General features: G+C 38.7%; 1 protein-coding gene across 3 annotated transcripts in view; it reads right to left on the reverse strand.

The window, feature by feature from the left end:
- Positions 1–18,452, reverse strand: part of LOC121900258 (ephrin type-B receptor 1-like) — a 106,476-nt gene that overhangs the window by 24,636 nt on the left and 63,388 nt on the right. For all 3 annotated transcript variants that reach the window (XM_042416427.1, XM_042416426.1, XM_042416425.1), the window contains exons 10-15: positions 11,987–12,152; positions 11,482–11,587; positions 9,911–9,972; positions 9,627–9,824; positions 3,533–3,780; positions 631–698 (exon numbers count right to left, since the gene is read on the reverse strand). In XM_042416427.1, the coding sequence (XP_042272361.1) occupies positions 631–698; positions 3,533–3,780; positions 9,627–9,824; positions 9,911–9,972; positions 11,482–11,587; positions 11,987–12,152 (848 nt within the window). The remainder of the gene's footprint in view (positions 1–630; positions 699–3,532; positions 3,781–9,626; positions 9,825–9,910; positions 9,973–11,481; positions 11,588–11,986; positions 12,153–18,452) is intronic.

The raw sequence follows: 18,452 nt of genomic DNA on the forward strand, positions 1-18,452 counted from the left end.
CCTAGGCTACTATAAAAAAGGTAATGGGATTTAGTGTGTGTGCGCACATTTCCACTGTATGTGTGTTATCACTGCCAGCTACCTTCGACAAAATAGGAGTGGGATTTAATGTTTGTGTACATGTATTACATGTTTGTGTGTTATCACAGCAAGCCACCTACAATAAAGATCTAGTGTGTATTTGTGTGTGTGTGTGTGTGTGTGTGTGTGTGTGTGTGAGCAGTGTCTCAAGCTGCCAAGCCGACAAGTTGTGGTAATGTTAACTTGAATAAATACCTTGGATTACTATACAGTATGTCTCAGAGTTTGTTTGTTTGTTTGTGTGTGTGTGCATGTGTGTGTGTGTGTGTGTTTGTGTGTGTGTGTGTGAAGCAGAGTTCGCAGGATGTCGAGGCAGCATATCTTAAGCCGCTGATGTCTGAGTAAAGCACACGACCAGACAGTATCTAAAATCTTCACATGAAACCTCACCATGATGGAATCGCTATTGTTAAGGAGGAATCTAATTTCACATAACAATCATTGAAATATCTGGAAAAAGTTTCTTCTTCATCTCTGTGATAAAATGACTTCCTGTAGCAGGTGTGTGAGTGTGAGTGTGAGTGTGTGTGTGTGTGTGTGTGTGTGTACCTCATTCCAGATGCGATGCCCCTCAGCATACCAACCAGCTGGATCACTGGGAACTGCCCATCATTCTGCTGCAAAACCATGAAGCGTGACAGGATTATTTTTATTTTCTGCTATCACACTTTTTCACCTCAGTTATTTAGAGAGAAAGTCCAGCAGGTGAAAAGATGTGTTAGTATTTCACATAACATGTCATAACAGAGGCTATAACAAACATTTTTTGATTAAAAAAAAAAAAATCCAACTCATATGACGGTGTAGTGACTGCAGTCTATGCGTACGGAGACTGTGTGTAAAATAAATGCAGAAGGAAAAAAAACACATTGTGCTCAACTGGAGACAAAAAGAAAGGTGGGATGCACATCACATCTATCAGCTGTTTTAATTGAATTTATACAATTTTTTGTGTGGAGACTACAAAGACACAAAAGACACTGAGCTCTTACAGTGAGGTTAGAGAGGCAGTGTGATGCAGTCAGAAGGAGGCTTTTTGTCCCTTATTCTATTGTGGCCATTCAAAACAAGTATGAACATTTTTGCCTTTAGATGTGGTTGGACAAACCTCGAAGACACTAGTTCATACCATGCATACTAAACCATTTTCTTCACCCTTTCAACCACTGCTGGACGAGCTCAAAAAAAAAAACACAGTTGTCTCGGTCACATTATTATTGACATTAACAGACCATTTACAGTAGAACTTGAACACATCTCTGCCATTGTTTAATGCTGCATGTCCATAGTTTGTAATGCTACACAAAACTGGCTTTAAAACTGGCTCGTAGAGTTAATTATGGTATTTTTTTTTTACCCTTTGGAGAATAGAAAGCTGGAATAATTAAACAGGGGCTGATTCTTTGTCAGGATGATGGCCAATGAGCTACCACTCCCAAAGATGTATGCAATACATAAAATGATTCATGCTATAATTGCAGTAATGCCTTTCTATATGTAAATTACGTTATTAGAGGAAGTGTTTATAAATTAAAACAATCCTATTATAGCATTGCTTTAATCAGAATTTTTGCAAGTATCTCCTTAACAGCACACAAAAAACATAAAATTCCTGAGCTGAACATGAAAAATCAACAGAAATAACACATATTTTAAGAAACTGGGAGACCTGTTGTTGTTGTTGTTATGAGAGATGTGAATGTTGATTATGCCTAAAACATTCACATCATTTTTGTTATTTTACTTTTTCACCTTTTGGACCAGACTGTCTCTGGCTCTTATAAACATCACTGACATCCCTGCTAACAAAGTTGCAGTCAAAGGTGTGTGTGTGTGTGTGTGTTTGTGTGTGTCTTTTAATTCACTTTGCACATCAAACTGCACCTTTGATGCTCCTCTGGCTTAATCCTCTGCAGGCAAAACCTTCTTCTAGGTACACACAAACACATTGATCCTCTGGGTCTTGTGCCTGCAAGATGGTCACGCTAGGACAGCAACACCAGTGAGATCGATCATTGTGTTTGTGTGTTTATGTGTGTGTGTGTGTGTGTGTGTGTGTGAGTCAGCGGATGATTTCTGAGTCAAAAGGGGTCACGCTGTGAGAACTTCACATCAAAGAGTTTCTCTTTCTGTTTTTAGAGGCGCCTAGAAAGGAGGGCAGGATCAAAGAGATGGACAGACTGACAGACAGACAGTCTGTCAGTCTGGCAGGATGAGGAGGAAAGAGCACAGGAAGGGAAAAAAATGGGAGAAAAGGAAGAACAGGAGGTTGTTTCGCTCTTTGTGTCTCTTTTTCCAAAAGCTCCCGAGCCTCCCCTCTCCATCTGTTTCTCTGTATGGGTATTTATGTCTGTTTCTGGGCTATTTTACTAAAACTATATCAGTCGGCTAATTGTTCATTGATAAAATACCATTCAGGGTTACTTATTATTTTTCTCAACAGTTTCAGATAGTGTGTAGAATTAAAATTGCTTTAGGGAGTTTTGAAAATTCCCCTTAAACAATTTAATTAGTTTCAAAGTGTATACATCAATCTCAAATCAAGGTCCACTTACTAGCTTGTTCTGGAGCTGCCAACTGGACTATACAACTCAATCTACTAATGAGGACAGTGCGACATGGTAAAAAAACTCCAGATCAAGCGAAGACTGTAGATTGTTATGTCAACTGCTGTTTCTAAAGTCATTAATTAACTGTCAAGCTCAACTATTCCATAAGCTTTCCAAGCCAGCTGTAGTCTACATTATTAGTTGGACATAAAATATCTGCAGCGTTAAGGGATGGGTACACATCTTTTCAAGTCTGTCTCCAAGCATTATTCACATGCCCATATGTACATTGGAAGAGTTATTAGTTACTAGGATCTGTCCTTCTCTATGCTGGCCACATGTAGATCTGTTCCTAACGTGTCTCCAATGGAAGTGGTGGAGGACAAAATGCTCTATTCAAAGTTCAGCTTCAGAGTTAGACCGATCAAGTGAATATTTTCCAAAGTTACAGTCTTTTATGAACAAGTTTCCTTCCACTGATGCTTTTCTTGCTGAGCTTCAGGGTGGATAAGTAAAACAAAGGGGTAATTTTTACTAGAATGATGTAACTTCGGAAGAAACCCACAACTCAGACTGAACTTTAAGCTGAACTTTAAAAGCCATTTGTATGAAGAGAAAGAAGTTTTTCCCCCATCACATACATTTAAATTGAGTTACAGCCAGTATAGACTAGAAGAACAGCAACCAATAACTCTTGAAACGCACATATGGGGATATGAGTGTTGATTTAAGACATGAGGCTATCCTTTATTCTAAAAATATCTGTATTGGCATCAGATATTGGCATCACTTTACAGGTACAGTACATGCACTTATATTGCATCTGTCCAACATTAGAGCTGTAGATAACCCTGTCTCAAATGTCATACACAGAGCACAGTTCAGTTACAGTTGTTACTTACCCTGAGAAACGAGTCAAGAGCTCCGTTCTCCATGAACTCTGTGATGATCATCGTGGGCCTGCTCTTGGTGACCACGCCCTCCAGCCTGATGATGTTCGGTTGGTCAAACTGGCCCATGATCGACGCCTCGGACAGGAAGTCCCTCCTCTGCCTCTCGGAGTAGCCCACCTTCAGGGTCTTGATGGCCACGGGAATTTCCTTTTTCCCCACAGGCTTCAGACGGCCTTTGTACACTTCCCCAAACTCACCTAAAGGAGAAAACATGAAAAAAACATCTGTCTAAAATGACAAGATATACATCTAAGGTCCCGAAACACGCTCTGAAAGAAAACAAACACGTACTTTGAGTTACGAGGCATCAGTTTCACATGTTTTGGAGAGCGTCACCTGAAAATCCTTAACGCAACGCAAGAATGAGCTGCAGTCTGAGCAGTTTACAGCTAAGGCTGCTATAGCATGAAACAACAACAGAAAGCTGACCTCTTCTGTTTGAGTTCACTTCCACTCAAATCAATCATGCTGACCAGTTCAACGAAGCTCTGCTGACTTTGTCACCTCTTCGTTCAGACAGGATTTCTCTGCCCTTACTCGTGATTTTCTATATTTGTTTTTTTTTTTTTTCTTTCCTCTGTTCATTATTTAAAGCAGTACTGATTCCTCCACAGACGCAATGTTTGTTTACTACTGTCAGGGAAATGCTATCGCCTCCTCGGGGACTGAGATTGATCAACCACATTCGCGTTTCCATACTTATGTGAATCATGTTTGGGACCCTTCAGAGACTCTTCAGAGAAAAGTATGTGTCTCAGTAAAGAAAAACAAGTGCATTGTCGGCGAATGCTTGTTTTTTTAATGCCTCTTTGCATTCAGAACCTTTAAATACAGTATTACATAATAAAAAAGGCTAATAAATAATTGCATCTTAATTATATTTTGTTATGTAAAATAGATTGCCTGTAAAATCATGTTGATACCATTTGGTTAACATCTATTATTTAACATCTTCCATCAGTCAAACAAGAAAGATCATATTGTTCTCAGTAGTGTGCAGGTTCAGGGCATGTTAAACACATAAATACATTCAGTCCTGGGAGCTGCCCTCTGCAACTTCAGTCTCTTACTGACGGCCTCTGAGCAGCTCTGCTGGAGCAGATTGAGGTTGAGAGCTTTTCTCAAGGGCACAATGATTTTTTGTAGACTGAAAGAACAACAAAAATAAAATCCCCTCAATAACTCCTCTTAGGGTTGAGGGACAGTTGCGTAGCAGAAGTAGCAAACAAGATGAGAGGGACAGTGCCATTACTGTATTACTGCTCAGGTACTTGGCTTTGCACGCCGTACGTACTTTAACTTTTGTCTTGTGGTTAAAACAAAAGGTAGCCAGGAGATCTTGTGGATAAAGAGTCTATCCTGAAACAGACAGTTCATACTGTACTGTAGGTTCAATCCCTGCTCACATTTTCATTTCTTGTATAACGAAAGCATTGTCTATTTATCTTTATGTTCCCGCTATCATTATTTTTATTGAGGTCCATGTGGTCACAGTAGAATGCTAATTAGCATTAGCTCACTTACCTAAATAACTGTGTGACAAGTTAGTATTTGCTCTTTATTTTTAGAATAATTAAATTATGATTTTTAAAAATGTAATTAAGTATTTTACAAGTTATTGGTTAATTGAGGGTTATGGATACATAAACTTGGCAGTGATTACAAATTCATGATGTGCAGATTTATTTAAATCCATAGAGTTTTATTTTAAATTACAGTGGAGATCCTAAAGTTTTCTTTTGATTGACTAGTGAAGCCATAAAAAAAGTCTTGAGTTTGAGTTTGTTTTGGGTTTTTTTTAGCTGGAATGTCATATATAGTAGCTTCACTGGGGAGTTAGACAGTATGGAATAATATGGTTTTACCTACCTTGAAGCTACTTATGCGTAAACAATTATGGTAGCTATAATATCATTTACAGTGTTTAATGTCTTAATTATTTATTATTTCCATTTTTCAGTTGCGTATTAAATCATCATCCATCATCCAGGAGAACACAGCATCCTTTATATTATATTATAGCATTTAACTCTGTTTTTCCGTTGTTCACTTTTACAGTTTTCATGATTAAAACAGTGAATTTCTACCTGCTTATTCAGCCTTTGGCACAGAGATTCATGAGATACAGATACTTTTTTTGCTTGGTTAATGAGTACATGGACAATTTTGTGAAGGTAAACAAAACAAACAAAACAAAACAAAAAAAAAAAAACAGTCAGCTAAAGCTCTAATGTGAGTTATGTTACTGTTTCTTTACTCTCCACTAGATTCATCGCTATGCGTTGGTCCAATGGTCACTGAACATGGATGTTACAATTAGGGCTGCAACCAACGATTATTTTCATTATCAACTAATCTGTTGATTATCTTCTCCATTCATTGATTAGTTGTTTGGTCCATAAAATGTTAGAAAATGGTGAAAAATGCTTATCACTGTTTGCCAAAACCCAAGGTGGTGTCTTTAAATGTCTTGTTTACTGTCATAGAAGACGAAAGAAACCAGAAAATAACAACACAACGAATTGATCAATTAACATATTGTTGCAGCTCTGGTTACAATGTCAAAAAACTTTTAACCTCAATGTCTCTGAACTTGTTCAAATGTATAGCAATTTTCTCCCCTACACTGGAGACACAGATGTCTTTTGTCAAAATAAATGCAGTCATATGATGCTTGGGGACATGAAAATTGAATATCACTTCAAAATAAGAGTCCTCATCCCAGAGATAAGAATCGGTGTGTGAATAATGGATGAGTGATGGGAATTGGATGACAGGCTGTGTCGTCCTGTCTCACTGTGATCTCTGCTCCACATCTCACTGCTCATTAAAAACTATCTACTGTCACTGCTGTAAATCAGCAGAAGGAGAGATGGATGGAGGGCAGGATGGGAAGAAGGGAGGATGGAGGAGAGGAAGATTGGGATGTGGGGGGCGGACGTAGGGAAAGAAATGAGTCAGTATTGATAATAAGGGGGGAAGAGGGAAGTATGGATAGATGGACAGGGAGGAATGAAAATAGTGATTTTCTCACAGAGAGGTGAGATCAGATGACATGTCACTTCCTCTTCTTCTAAAGTAGAGGAGGTCAACAAGAGGATGGGGCATTAGAAAAATATTTATGGTTATAAGTTTGGTTTGTTTCTAAAATTTTGTATTTCATCTAGAGCATCTCAATAAAAATACAGTGAATAACCTGCCTGGCAGATGAGATATCATTACTTTTTTCCTTTGTAAATCAAATTGTCTTCAATCAAAAGCTGATTTTTATGAAGGACACTTCTTACAGTGTGAGTAATAGTAATAAGGAAGGAGGAAAAGAGAGGGGTGTTATCACAGAGGGAGAAGAAGAGAGAGTGAGGTGAGATATTTTTATTATCTCCTCAGGGTGCTTTCTTCTTTTATCTTCCCTCCGCAATCTGTTGTTCTGCTTTTTCCCCCCTTGGTTCTTTGTTTTAGCATTTCTCTGTACGCAAACAAACTCTAAAATTCCAGAGGGGCTGAATCATGTAGAGAGAGAGAGATGAAGATAGGGGGAAGAATCAAAGAAAGGCAAAAAGAAAAGAGAGAGGGGAGTCAGAGAGAGAGAAAGAAAGAAAGAGAGAGAGAGAGAGAGAGCTGTGGATAAAATTTTACTCTCTATCGCAGCAGAATGGTGGGAGATTCAAGCGTTCAAGGGCTCAAAGTTCGGCCACATCTCATATCACCCAGGCTCATATTTTCCCCTCCCTCCCCGTCGTTTTCATCCCTCCTCTGTCACCTCTGGCGGAGGTGAGAAACCTTCCCCTGAGAGAAATAAAGCGCGAAACGGAGGGATTATGGAAAGCCTCTCAGAGTGGCTCAACAGACCAAAAGCCCAAAGCACATACCCTCAGCGGTGAAGGTCTGAATCTGGTTCGTGACCTTTATCACCCACAGCTCCGTGGCCATTTGGGTTTGATTGGTTTTGGTCCAAAAAAGAAAAAAAAAAAAACCTTATGATCTATCCGGGGGGATAACATTTGAAGTAAAAACATTCCTCCATTTAATATGGTTAGTGGTAGAAGACAAATATCACTAATTAATCATTAAAATATCGAAATCTGTACACGATTATGAATTACTGCTAATAAGAAAGCAACCATGTTACATTAAATTAAAATTATGCATGCAGAAACATCCTCAATGCATTTTATGGAAAATGTACTACATACTATATCGATATTTATCTGTAATGTGATATAAGGTTTTATTCACCCACAGCCATCCACGGCTGGATGTTAGATATTATTATTATACTATTAGGTTTGATTTTCTGTGTGTTTGTGGTAATCTGATTTAACACAAATCTATTTAGGGATATGCACCATAAGAGCAGAATATAAACCACAATAATTAAGGTATTAAAACTAGATTTTAACAAAAGTTCCATCTACAAGCCAAAACCACAGCCTTACTTCATTTGTACTGTCTGCCATAAACTGCAATTAATCAAATTACCTGAAAATGACTGACAGTGAATCTGGCACCTTTGGGGCATCTAGGGTAACAAAGTTGGCCACTTTGCCCAGCTGGTAATCTAACCATGCCCATACAGTTTGTGGAAGGGCCTTCATGGAAAAAATGCTAAATCAAATATGGAAACTATCTATGGCTCATGTCTCTGTAACAGTTAATCCATTTGTAAATTTGATTATTATATCAAGAAATAATCATTTTACTATGTTCTGGTACAGACCTTGAGGAAAATCTTTAGGTTTTTAGGGTATAACGCAAACAAAATAACAGATAGATGTGAGTTTGATTGGAGGAATACAACAATAATAGAAGTCATACATAGTTTTTGACATTTGAAATTATTTTGGGGCACTTTTGCCTAGAAAAAACATTTGCAAATGCTTACAGCTATTCATATTTATGTATGTAGCTCAACAGTTGAGCAGCTGGTTGATGATGTCCTCCTGGTTAAATATTATATTATTGAGCATGTGTGGTGGGTTTACACAGCAAACAGGTCGTCCTGACATTCAGGAGACTACTGTGACATTCACAGATACCATTAGGGGACATCCAGGGGCCTTATTTTGTTTGCTGGCATGTTTTGCATATTTTATTTTTCTTTTATGAATTGAGTTGTATGTATCTAGAATCAAAATCAGCTTTATTGGCCTAGTATGTTTGGACACATGAGGAATTTCTCTCCAGTTTCCAGTGGCTCTCTATGTACAGGAGATAACAGCAGACATTTCATGTATCAATTCAAGTCTGTGTGTGCTCTGTGTTTCACCTGGGTAGGCTCCCCTTGGGGAAGATAAAGTTAAAATGTCAGCATTCAGGGATTAATGGCAAAAAAAGAGGCATTTGATCTTAGCAACTGAAAAATTTACCGTATTTTTTTGTTTTGTTTTTCCCCATTTTTTTTTTCCTTTTTCCATCAGACAGCTGAGATGCGAAAACCCTGCCCCCCCTCACCCCCACCACCACCCCCTTAAATTTCAGAGGGCGCTCTGGGACTCCATTTCACATCCAACTTTCTCCATTTGCCAAACATCACACAGCATTTTTACAGTGAGAGCTGAGATAGCCAAAGAGAATGCATGAAGACAGTTTTAATTTATTCCTGTGAAAGTTTTCGACATGAATAAAACATCTCTCCTGACTTCAAAGCAAAAAAATAAAGCAAAATAATAAATTGCCGTAGCATGTTTCCAGATCTTTCTCATTGACACAAAAGTCTGGCACAGTTGAAGAAATTGATTAATTTACTGTAGAGTATCTGCTGTTTCAAGTGACAGTTGGTCTCATTAAAGGAACTAAGGTTTACTTTCCCACTTTTCCAGCAGTGTGAAGGAGATATGAGCGAGGACTGTGAATTTTGTTGGGTTTTTTTCATCTTACTCTTCAACCAAAAGCTCTTGTTAAAATACAAAAAATACACAGTAATATTTGACATATATTGAAAACAATAATGGATTTTCATTTTGGTGTTGCTGAGTTTTTCTTAGACACCTTATATAACAGCAAGACAGAGAGTCTATGGAGCTAAGTTTATGGAAATCTCTACCTGATCCGATGACTTCCTCTATTTTCACACAAGAGGGGTCGATTTCCTTGGCAAACTCCCTCACAGCCTCATTGGGGTCCTCGTAGGTGAAGGGGTCGATGTAGATCTTGACCCCCGGTGAACTGTGACCCTCGGACAGGGTGGGAAAGGTCACGGTTGGGGTGGGACCGCTAAACATGTCAGGTCTAAGAGTCACCTCTGAGGAGAGAGGGAGAAAGTGTAAATATAAACACCACAATTAAACCGATGAAAGAGCGCAGCAGAAGTATCAGTAGTGGTTGTACCTCCCCCTGCGTTGTACTGCTGCAGCTTGTCACCGTACACGCTCTCCTTCAACTGCCTTCTCCTGCAGACAGAAACACAAACAAGAGATTTTTGGGGAAAAAGTGGCAAGCAGATAGAAATTTTACACAAAAGTCTGAAATGTTGCAAAGATAAAATGCTAATTGGTTGTCTTCTCTTCAGCTGGTTTGAGGTTAAATAAATAGTCTTCCTGGATGTCAAAAAAATGTCTGCCAGAGAAAAGGAAAAAGTCTTTCAGGAATTCATTAGTATTGGATGACTTGTTACTGTTCTGTGTTGTCAGCTCTTGTTTCGTGCTGTCATCTGAGGATGGAACCAAAGGATATACTCCAATATTTTAATATGCCAACTGATCTTTACAATAGACACCTTATACTGCATACAGCAGAGACAGCTTGTCACTTGCTATTTCTGGATTTCTGGGAGGTCGTGGGGTCACAGAAACTTTTGACGTTTTAGAGAGTTCAGATTTACTTTAAAACTGTTGTGGAAGCAAATGGGATAATTTTTTTTGCAACATTTGTGTCAAAGTTACATCATCGTTATGTCAAACTTGTGTTTCAAGTTTTAGTAATTACAATTTTGTTCATCCACAAAAGTAAATTGTCGCATCATGCAAATACTTTGTCACAAAGAGGACATTTTGTCAGTGTCCCACACAGATATTCTAGTGTAATATATTATAATGACAGTATACAATAATTGTAATCACCTGTACACATTCAGTATTACGCTGCACATGAGCACAAAAGTAAAACTAGGAGTTTATACATAACAACCAAGATGTATGATTTTTTTTCCCCCCAGTTTTCAGCAAAAAAAACCAAACAAAAAAACTCCAGATGAATGTGATGTTCACAAGAATTTAATGTTCATACGCATCTAAAATGTGCTGCAAGAAGACGTTGCTTGCCTTAAGCAAAGCCTGGAGAATTCTTTATGTAATAAGAATGAAAAAAGAAAAGTCAGAAAAATGCAAATAAACTTCCACGAGTCCATCAAAAGAATGTAAAAAATCCTTGGAAACAGCAGTTTGTCAAAAAAAAATTCTAACTTTCAGCTTCATCTCAAAGTCTTCTTTGGCAAATGAAGTTTGCTCAGTTATCATCAGTCATCACATGACTGAAGTACATAACTTTGGTCCAATGACAACTGCACAAACTCCACAGGCTGAGGAAGATCATGAGGTGAGGTGGACAGCTCTGGAAAAGTAAGTAACAACACCTTGAATTAAGTGTTTTATATCAGAAAAAATGTTAATCTACTGAATACTGCCACTGAAAATTAGATTTTCAACTATATTTTCCTATTATTGTTTCAGATTTTACAATATATATACAGATACATTCTCAGATTTCAGAAATCTGAAGAAAAAGAAATGAAGATCCTTGTTGAGCTCTATCAATAAGTCAGTACAGGTTCAGTAACTTGATCAAGGTACTGTAGCTTTGATTGGAAATTCAATGTTATGCAAAGCACCTAACAGGATATCACCATCTAGTTACAGTAGGACATGTAATAGTTTGTGTATGTGTGTGTGTCGGTGTGTTACCTGGTACAGATGATGGCGATAGCTACCAACGAGACAATACACACTCCACCTACTAAAGAGCCTGCAATCAGGGAAAGCTGCTGCCCCAGCTCTGACTTATACTCATCTGCAGAGACACACACACACACACAGAAAACACACACACAAATTGAAAAGAGGGGTATTGTTTTCATATTTTTGGTAACTCTTTCATAACAGCATTTCTGGAAAGGAAAATATATACCGGACAGTTGCTCTCCCTCTAACACACAAATAAAATATCATTTACAAGGCTCATTTTACATGACTGCAGGCACACACAAATTCACACACACACACACACACACACACACACACACACACAAAGTAGGGCAGAATTTAATTACTTTGCAGCCAGATTTTCACTCTTGCTCAACCTCTCACATTCCCTCCCAGTCCTGCACTCTCTTTCCTCTCTACCATGAAACGTTCCCCCCCACAAACACACACGCCTCCACACACTCCAGCCAACCACCCACACACTTACCGTCAGTGAGTGTTTGGAAGAGCATCTCCTTGCTGTAGGCTCCATAGCCGGCCACAGTGCGGGCCCTCACCTGGACCACATAGCCTGTCCCCGGCCTCAGCCCCTCCAGGACCACATTGGGCGTCTCGCTCTGGACCACTGAACTGTTCAGCACTGATGACTGAGACTGAGGAGAAGGTACACAGAGATACGTATGTTTCACAGCCAGGCTTGGACTGGCAATCTGGCAATTCTGGCAAATAGCAGATGGGCCGGCCCACCTAGTGGGCCACAAGACTACCAGAGAAGTGGAAAAAAATTTATGGGAAAAAAAAAAATCAACCTGCTGGCTGCGGCCCACTTAATGTTGGAACAGCCCATCTGATTGGGGGTTACATGGTCCAAATTGTCATAGGCTACCTAATACTGTAAGGCAGGTGCACAAAGTGCTACTGTTGACCTGCCCCCATCCCTTCAAGTGGATGCATCCATCCATGTAATGTCAGAGGTCAAGCAGGAAATAATTAAAACAAGACAGAAAGAGTGGAGTTTGAATTGAAAACTGAAAGAAAAAGTGGAAAAATCTTGTTGCTGATGCTGCAAAATGTTTTAATTTAACACATTTATTCAAAGTATCAATACCACTGCCACACAAAATCCTGTTAACGTTAGCATGCCTAGCTGCAGTGATAACATTAACAGTCCGTTGCCAAATGAAGAGGAGGAGGAAAGAGTCTGGACAGATGAGAAGGCTGATTCCAGTGGAGAGCAGGGGCAAGAGGAGGACACTGCTGCCAAGGACGAGTGAAAGGTGCATGACAACCTTCAGCAGGTGATACTGCTAACGTTAGCTCATGTAGTGACAGGGTTAACAGAAGAGCACCGGACCTGACCTTGTCCGTTATGCAAGTGGCATGCCAGCGCAGCTTTTCAGAGCTACAGAAAAAGACATTCTCATGGCTTTGGACATTGATGGAATAATTGACAGGATGTGCTGATGTCTGACGTCTTCTCACTGCCTCAGGTAAGACATGCTATTCTATTGGCTGCAGGCCGCTGTGCTATGCTGTTTTTTTAAATGACGTCAGCTGATTTGTCACTATGGGTTTGCTCCAATAGGGTGCAGGCATGTTGCTTGTCACAGCCTGACAACAACAGTGAATAAACGTTTAAATAGTGTCGACTGACTGTCAAGCCTGATGTGTGAATTGCATTAGATCAGCTGCGAACACAATGTCGGATGATTGACTCTAAATAGCTCTCAAATTTCCAGATCATCATAGGAAAGCTTTTGTCCATTGTGAAAATTAAGTTTTGGATATTTTGTTTCATGATGACATCATCACATCACTATATTCATAACATGTGATTATGTCATATTTCTCCGGATTGTAGCACAAGTGTGCCGAGAGTTGGGTTACCCAAAAATAGATGATTTTTCCTCTAGGTGTTTCTTGGCTATTTATTTATTTATTACATTATTTTGTGAAACCCTGTCAGTACACCTGTTGTTAGGGTGTCAACTTGATATTTATTGCTTAGTCTGTGTGTTATAAATAGCCTGATATGGCTTTATGAAACTCATAAGTGTGTTAGGGGAAAATGGGGCTGGTCCAGATGAAAATTGCCACGGCCAAATTTGGTTCCCAGCCCGACCCCGTTCACAGCCATCCGAGACAGGACATCACACATCAGTCAAGGACTAAAGCAAGATTATTTCTAAACTACAATCCAAACTGAGTCACTCTTTTTCAAACTGTGACACCACTGACACCCTGGCAGGACTGTGTAACAGCAACATCTTCTCAATGTCTCATTCTTTGCCTCTTTCCATTTTCAACGGTAAAAATTTGTTTATGTAAATTTGTCTTTCCAAAAATGTATCTCTTGGTTACTCTTGGAATAATCCCCAGACCTCACTATGAATAGTTATTATTGGAACTACTTTCTACTGAAGACACTGTTCACAGCAACTTCTGTTGAATTTTCAAAGTAACTGGGACATTGTTACTGCAGAGACAGTGTTTTTCAGTGTTTTCAGCAGCAGAAGCTGAATCATCTACTTCCATTGAATAAGGGTGGGAGGGGGGTTCAAATGAGCATATCTCACAACCACAACACAGTTCTTTTTTATATTTATCTGAATGAACTGACCCTCAAGATGAAAACTTTGATTTTTTACTACATGGATTTTATTTTCGTGGCCCTGGCCAACAGTTCTATGGATTATTGTAACCTTGTAAGGCAACATTTTACTTTAACTCCCCCTATGAAGTATTCATAAGCAGTATGCAAACATTCAATAAATGATTTATAACACACTATAGTGCAGTTGTTAGCAGATATAAGTGTTTATTAATGTTCTGTCAACAACTACAACATCTCCTGTGGGCACCCATAAGTGGAGGTTCGTGTATGAACAGATAACAAATGACAATGTTGTAAATAATATAAAATGTCTTCATAGGGTAAGTTGTATTTGCTGACAAATACTGTACATTTATCAACACTTAAAATGTTCTGAACACTTAAAATCTGTGTACAACTACATTATAATGTGTTAGAAACCATTTATCAAATGTCTGTATATTGCTCAGCCTGCTCTGAACACATGTTAGCTCTACTTTCTCCTCATGATGACATCAGATTGTTCGTGGATGCTCACAAACAGCCATCCGTTCCATAGTTGCTAAGGTTATTCCATAGGTTGTTTGCATTTTCCACTTGCATATTTCAGATTGGATCTGGCTCGAACATGTACAGATGTATTTGAAAAGTTTCCATTTCGAATAAAGAAAGAATAAAGAAGTGAGATCCTACTGCTAGTATTTGTTTACATAGACACCAAAGGTCTACTGAACACAGCTCCAGAAGCTGACTAATCAGAACACAGTGTCCACATTGGGAGGCGGGTCTTAAAGAGACAGGAGCATTTTTCAGAAAGAGGCTAAACTGAGGGGCTGCATAAAGGGCATAAAGAGTTTTTTGAACTGTGAATCATGCAAAGATATTCCAGTAAAACCCCAGAAAGTAAATAAAGACCTGGAAATGTGCATGATATGTCCCCTTTGAATTAAAGAGTTACCCATTGTAATTGTATTTGTGCAAGTAATTGCTGAGATTTGTGAACATGGCGACCGAAGACCTGAGAAACGATACAGTACAAAACTTACAAAACAACTCTCTGTTTATGCTGTACCTTTAATCTTTATTATTTCTTTTCTGATTTCCAGCCCTGAAGCCCCGTTTCCATCTCATACTTCTCTGTCTGTACTCTTCTCCACCTGAAATTCTCCTCCATCCCACTCCACCCACTTACACTCCTCTCATCTACCCTCCAGTCATCATTCATTTTGTCGTCATATTTCTCCTCCTTTAATATTTTGTGTCCCTTCCTCTTTATCTTTTTGCCTCTCAAAGTTCTTTTTCTTTGACCCATCCATTCCTACACCCTTCAAATAAAAAGGTGATAATGCAGTTAATTACTGACAGCCCACAGAGACATATGCATTTGGTCTTCTCTCCTCCCAGTCCTCCTCCTGAGGTGAATTAGGCATCAGACCTATCAGCCCTATCTTAAAAACCCAAGGCTACCACCTTTTACCTCTATCTCTCTACGCCCTCCGTCTATGCTTCCTCTCCCCCGTTTCTTTCAGATAAAAAAACGTTTTTACAGCGGCTAAATCGGAACAGTCCAGAGAGAATGATAGATACGGTGTGGTGATGGTATGAAAGGAGGGGGGAAGGAATCATGCCGTGAGGATGAAGGTGGAGGGGTCAACAGCAGAGTGTAGAGGAAAGAGAGGGAGATGATGATGGTGATGAGGAACAGGAGGGAGACGAAAGCGTGAACAAAATGAGGGTTGGAAGTGTGGAATGAAAGAGCGGGGGTTATCAAAAGAGGACATGGACGTGAATGAAAAAGGCGTTAAAGATTATTGAGTTTTTATTATTGTTACCATTATTATTCTTAACAAATACCCATTTTTCTCTTTTTCTCATTTTTCCATAAATGAACTCTAGTGAACTAGAGCTGTAACGATTAGTCGATTAATCACTGAGTCGATCGACAGAAAATGAATCCCCAACTATTCTGATAATGGTTTCATCATTTTGTGTCACTTTTTAAGAAAAAAATGCCTAAATTGTCTTGTTCCAGCTTCTTAAATGTGAATATTTCATGGTTTATTTACTCCTTTATGATAGAAAACTGTATCTTTGGGTTGTGGTCTAATGGATGGGACACTTTAGGTTGCATCTTCAACTTTTTCACCATTTTCTGGCATTTTTCACAATTTTCTGACATTTTATAGACCAAATGACTAATCCATTAATCGTGAAAATAATCAACAGATTAATTGTTGATGAAGATAATCTTAAATTGCAGTCCTAATAAACTCACAGCAATAAACTTGCTGCTTGTGGCTGTGTTTATTATGCTATAAAACGCCATATGTCTTTTAATAGTCATTCCTGTGTACCAACATTAGCTTCATATTTAGCATAATTGAGTGCGCTGTTGATATACTGTCACATGACTAAAGACAGAGTCCACTAATACCACTGTGATAATGAGGACATGACACATGAAAAACTACAGAGTTTGAAGTATTAAAAGCTGAGAGAGAATAAGAGTTACATTTGGAAGTGGAAATTGGGGTATAGTGTCGGGGGTGGGGTTTGGATTTGGAGGTGCGTGTGTGTGTATGTGTGTGTGTGTGTGTGTGTTGGGCAGCGGGGGGGCTCTATGCTTGCCACAGTGAAGAGGTTAGGGGGCAGCCCATCTGGGAAGGTCTGGTAGCCAGAGATAAGTAGGGAGGAAAAATCCTGCCTCCCCGTGCCATATCAAATTTACTACATTAAAAACCTCATTATCTTTAGTGTGGGGGCGAGGGAGGAGGTGGTGAAGGAGGAGAAGATGGAGGAAAGGAAGGAGGAAAGATGACAAAGTACAAAAAAAGTACAGCTGTCTGGTAAGAGAAACCTGTCCTGTCTCTCTCCAGGCTTATGAAACTGCTCTCTGAGGATTTTTTTTCACTTGAATCTATGAGCTAAAATTAGTCACTTTATGTGGTTTGCTTTTCTACAATGTAAAATACAGCCCTTCTCCCTTCCTACGATGTATATCAAGGAAGAAAAATGAAAAGAAGAAACAATGCGAGAGCAAAATGTCAGCTTTTGATTCTGCATCTTAATTGGCTCCCGTGTTAAATAATGTTAAAGCAAAGGCGGCAGCAAATAAGGCAGACTTTAAGTCGCTGCCCTGATTTTGACTAAGTAAAGGTTTTTTATCTGTGACTGTCAGACTGCAGCTACAGTACATCTTTCAGTGAGTGCAGCTCCTCTCACTCTGTCTTTCGAATCACTGTAATTGCTCTCCAAGATACAGAATCTTCAACTCTTTCTTTTTGCTCACATTCTCCATCTTTCCCTGGAACTCTGCTCTCACTGTATTTGATCATTGAAGCCCTCATACCACACTTGAAAAACAGATTAGTCTCTAGTGCCTTTTAAAATGACACATGAAAACATATGAGCGTTTTCTAAACTGGTGAAGTAAAAAAATTGTGGTTATGGCTCAAGGAAACCAGTGTTGAATGTTGGTATGAGACAGTTGTTTCTGATGATTCAGTCAGATCCTTGTACAGCCAACCTTTCACTTGACCACCGGTAACAGTATAACAATACAATCCCTGTATCCCAGAACATATATTTATATACTACTAAATTGCATCAGCAAATACATTTGGAGAGAAACATAATGCTGCCCACATGATGTTTTTTATCAACATTTTTAATGAACATATCTGCAAAGGGGCCAAATCTTCACGCTTCACATTTTTTGTTGTTCTCTTGTGCTTTTGATTGATTGGTTTCTCTACTGCACTTTTATTTCCTTTGTTCCATTTGGGGCAACTTAGAACTTATTACTACACCGTAAATTGTATTTCTAGTCTATTACTTATACTGTATTTATGTCTCTGTTCTTAACTTTTTAATTTCCATTTAACAAGCCTCCTATTCTTTTAATTGCAATTTTAATGTGTTTATATTGTTTTTCTTTTTTAATGTTTTTAATGAATTATGTAAAGCACTTTGAATTGCTCTTGTGTATGAAATGTGCTATACAAATAAATGTGCCTTGCCTTCTGTAAATGTTCTCTGACCTCATATTTTATATGTTTTTCCTACAAGATCCACTCTTGGCAACTACAACATAATTAATGTTTTTCATGAGTATGTTTAGGCACTCACAGCACTTGGTTAAGGTTAGGGAAAGGTTATAGTCTTTGTTAAAAAGTCAACACTGACTTTAAGAATTTTCAAAGTGTAACCAAAACCATGATATTTTCTTGATCTTGTTTTTTGTTTTTTTTGTCTAAACCTAAAGACACGCAGGATGTGTCTCTGGTGTCAAGGTCTTGAGATTTGCAATCCACCAAGAATGTAGCACAAATTCTTTCACTGTGAAAACTGTTCCCAGTGA

Source organism: Thunnus maccoyii, chromosome 7 (genome assembly GCF_910596095.1).
Source record: "Thunnus maccoyii chromosome 7, fThuMac1.1, whole genome shotgun sequence".
Classification (NCBI taxonomy): domain Eukaryota; kingdom Metazoa; phylum Chordata; class Actinopteri; order Scombriformes; family Scombridae; genus Thunnus; species Thunnus maccoyii.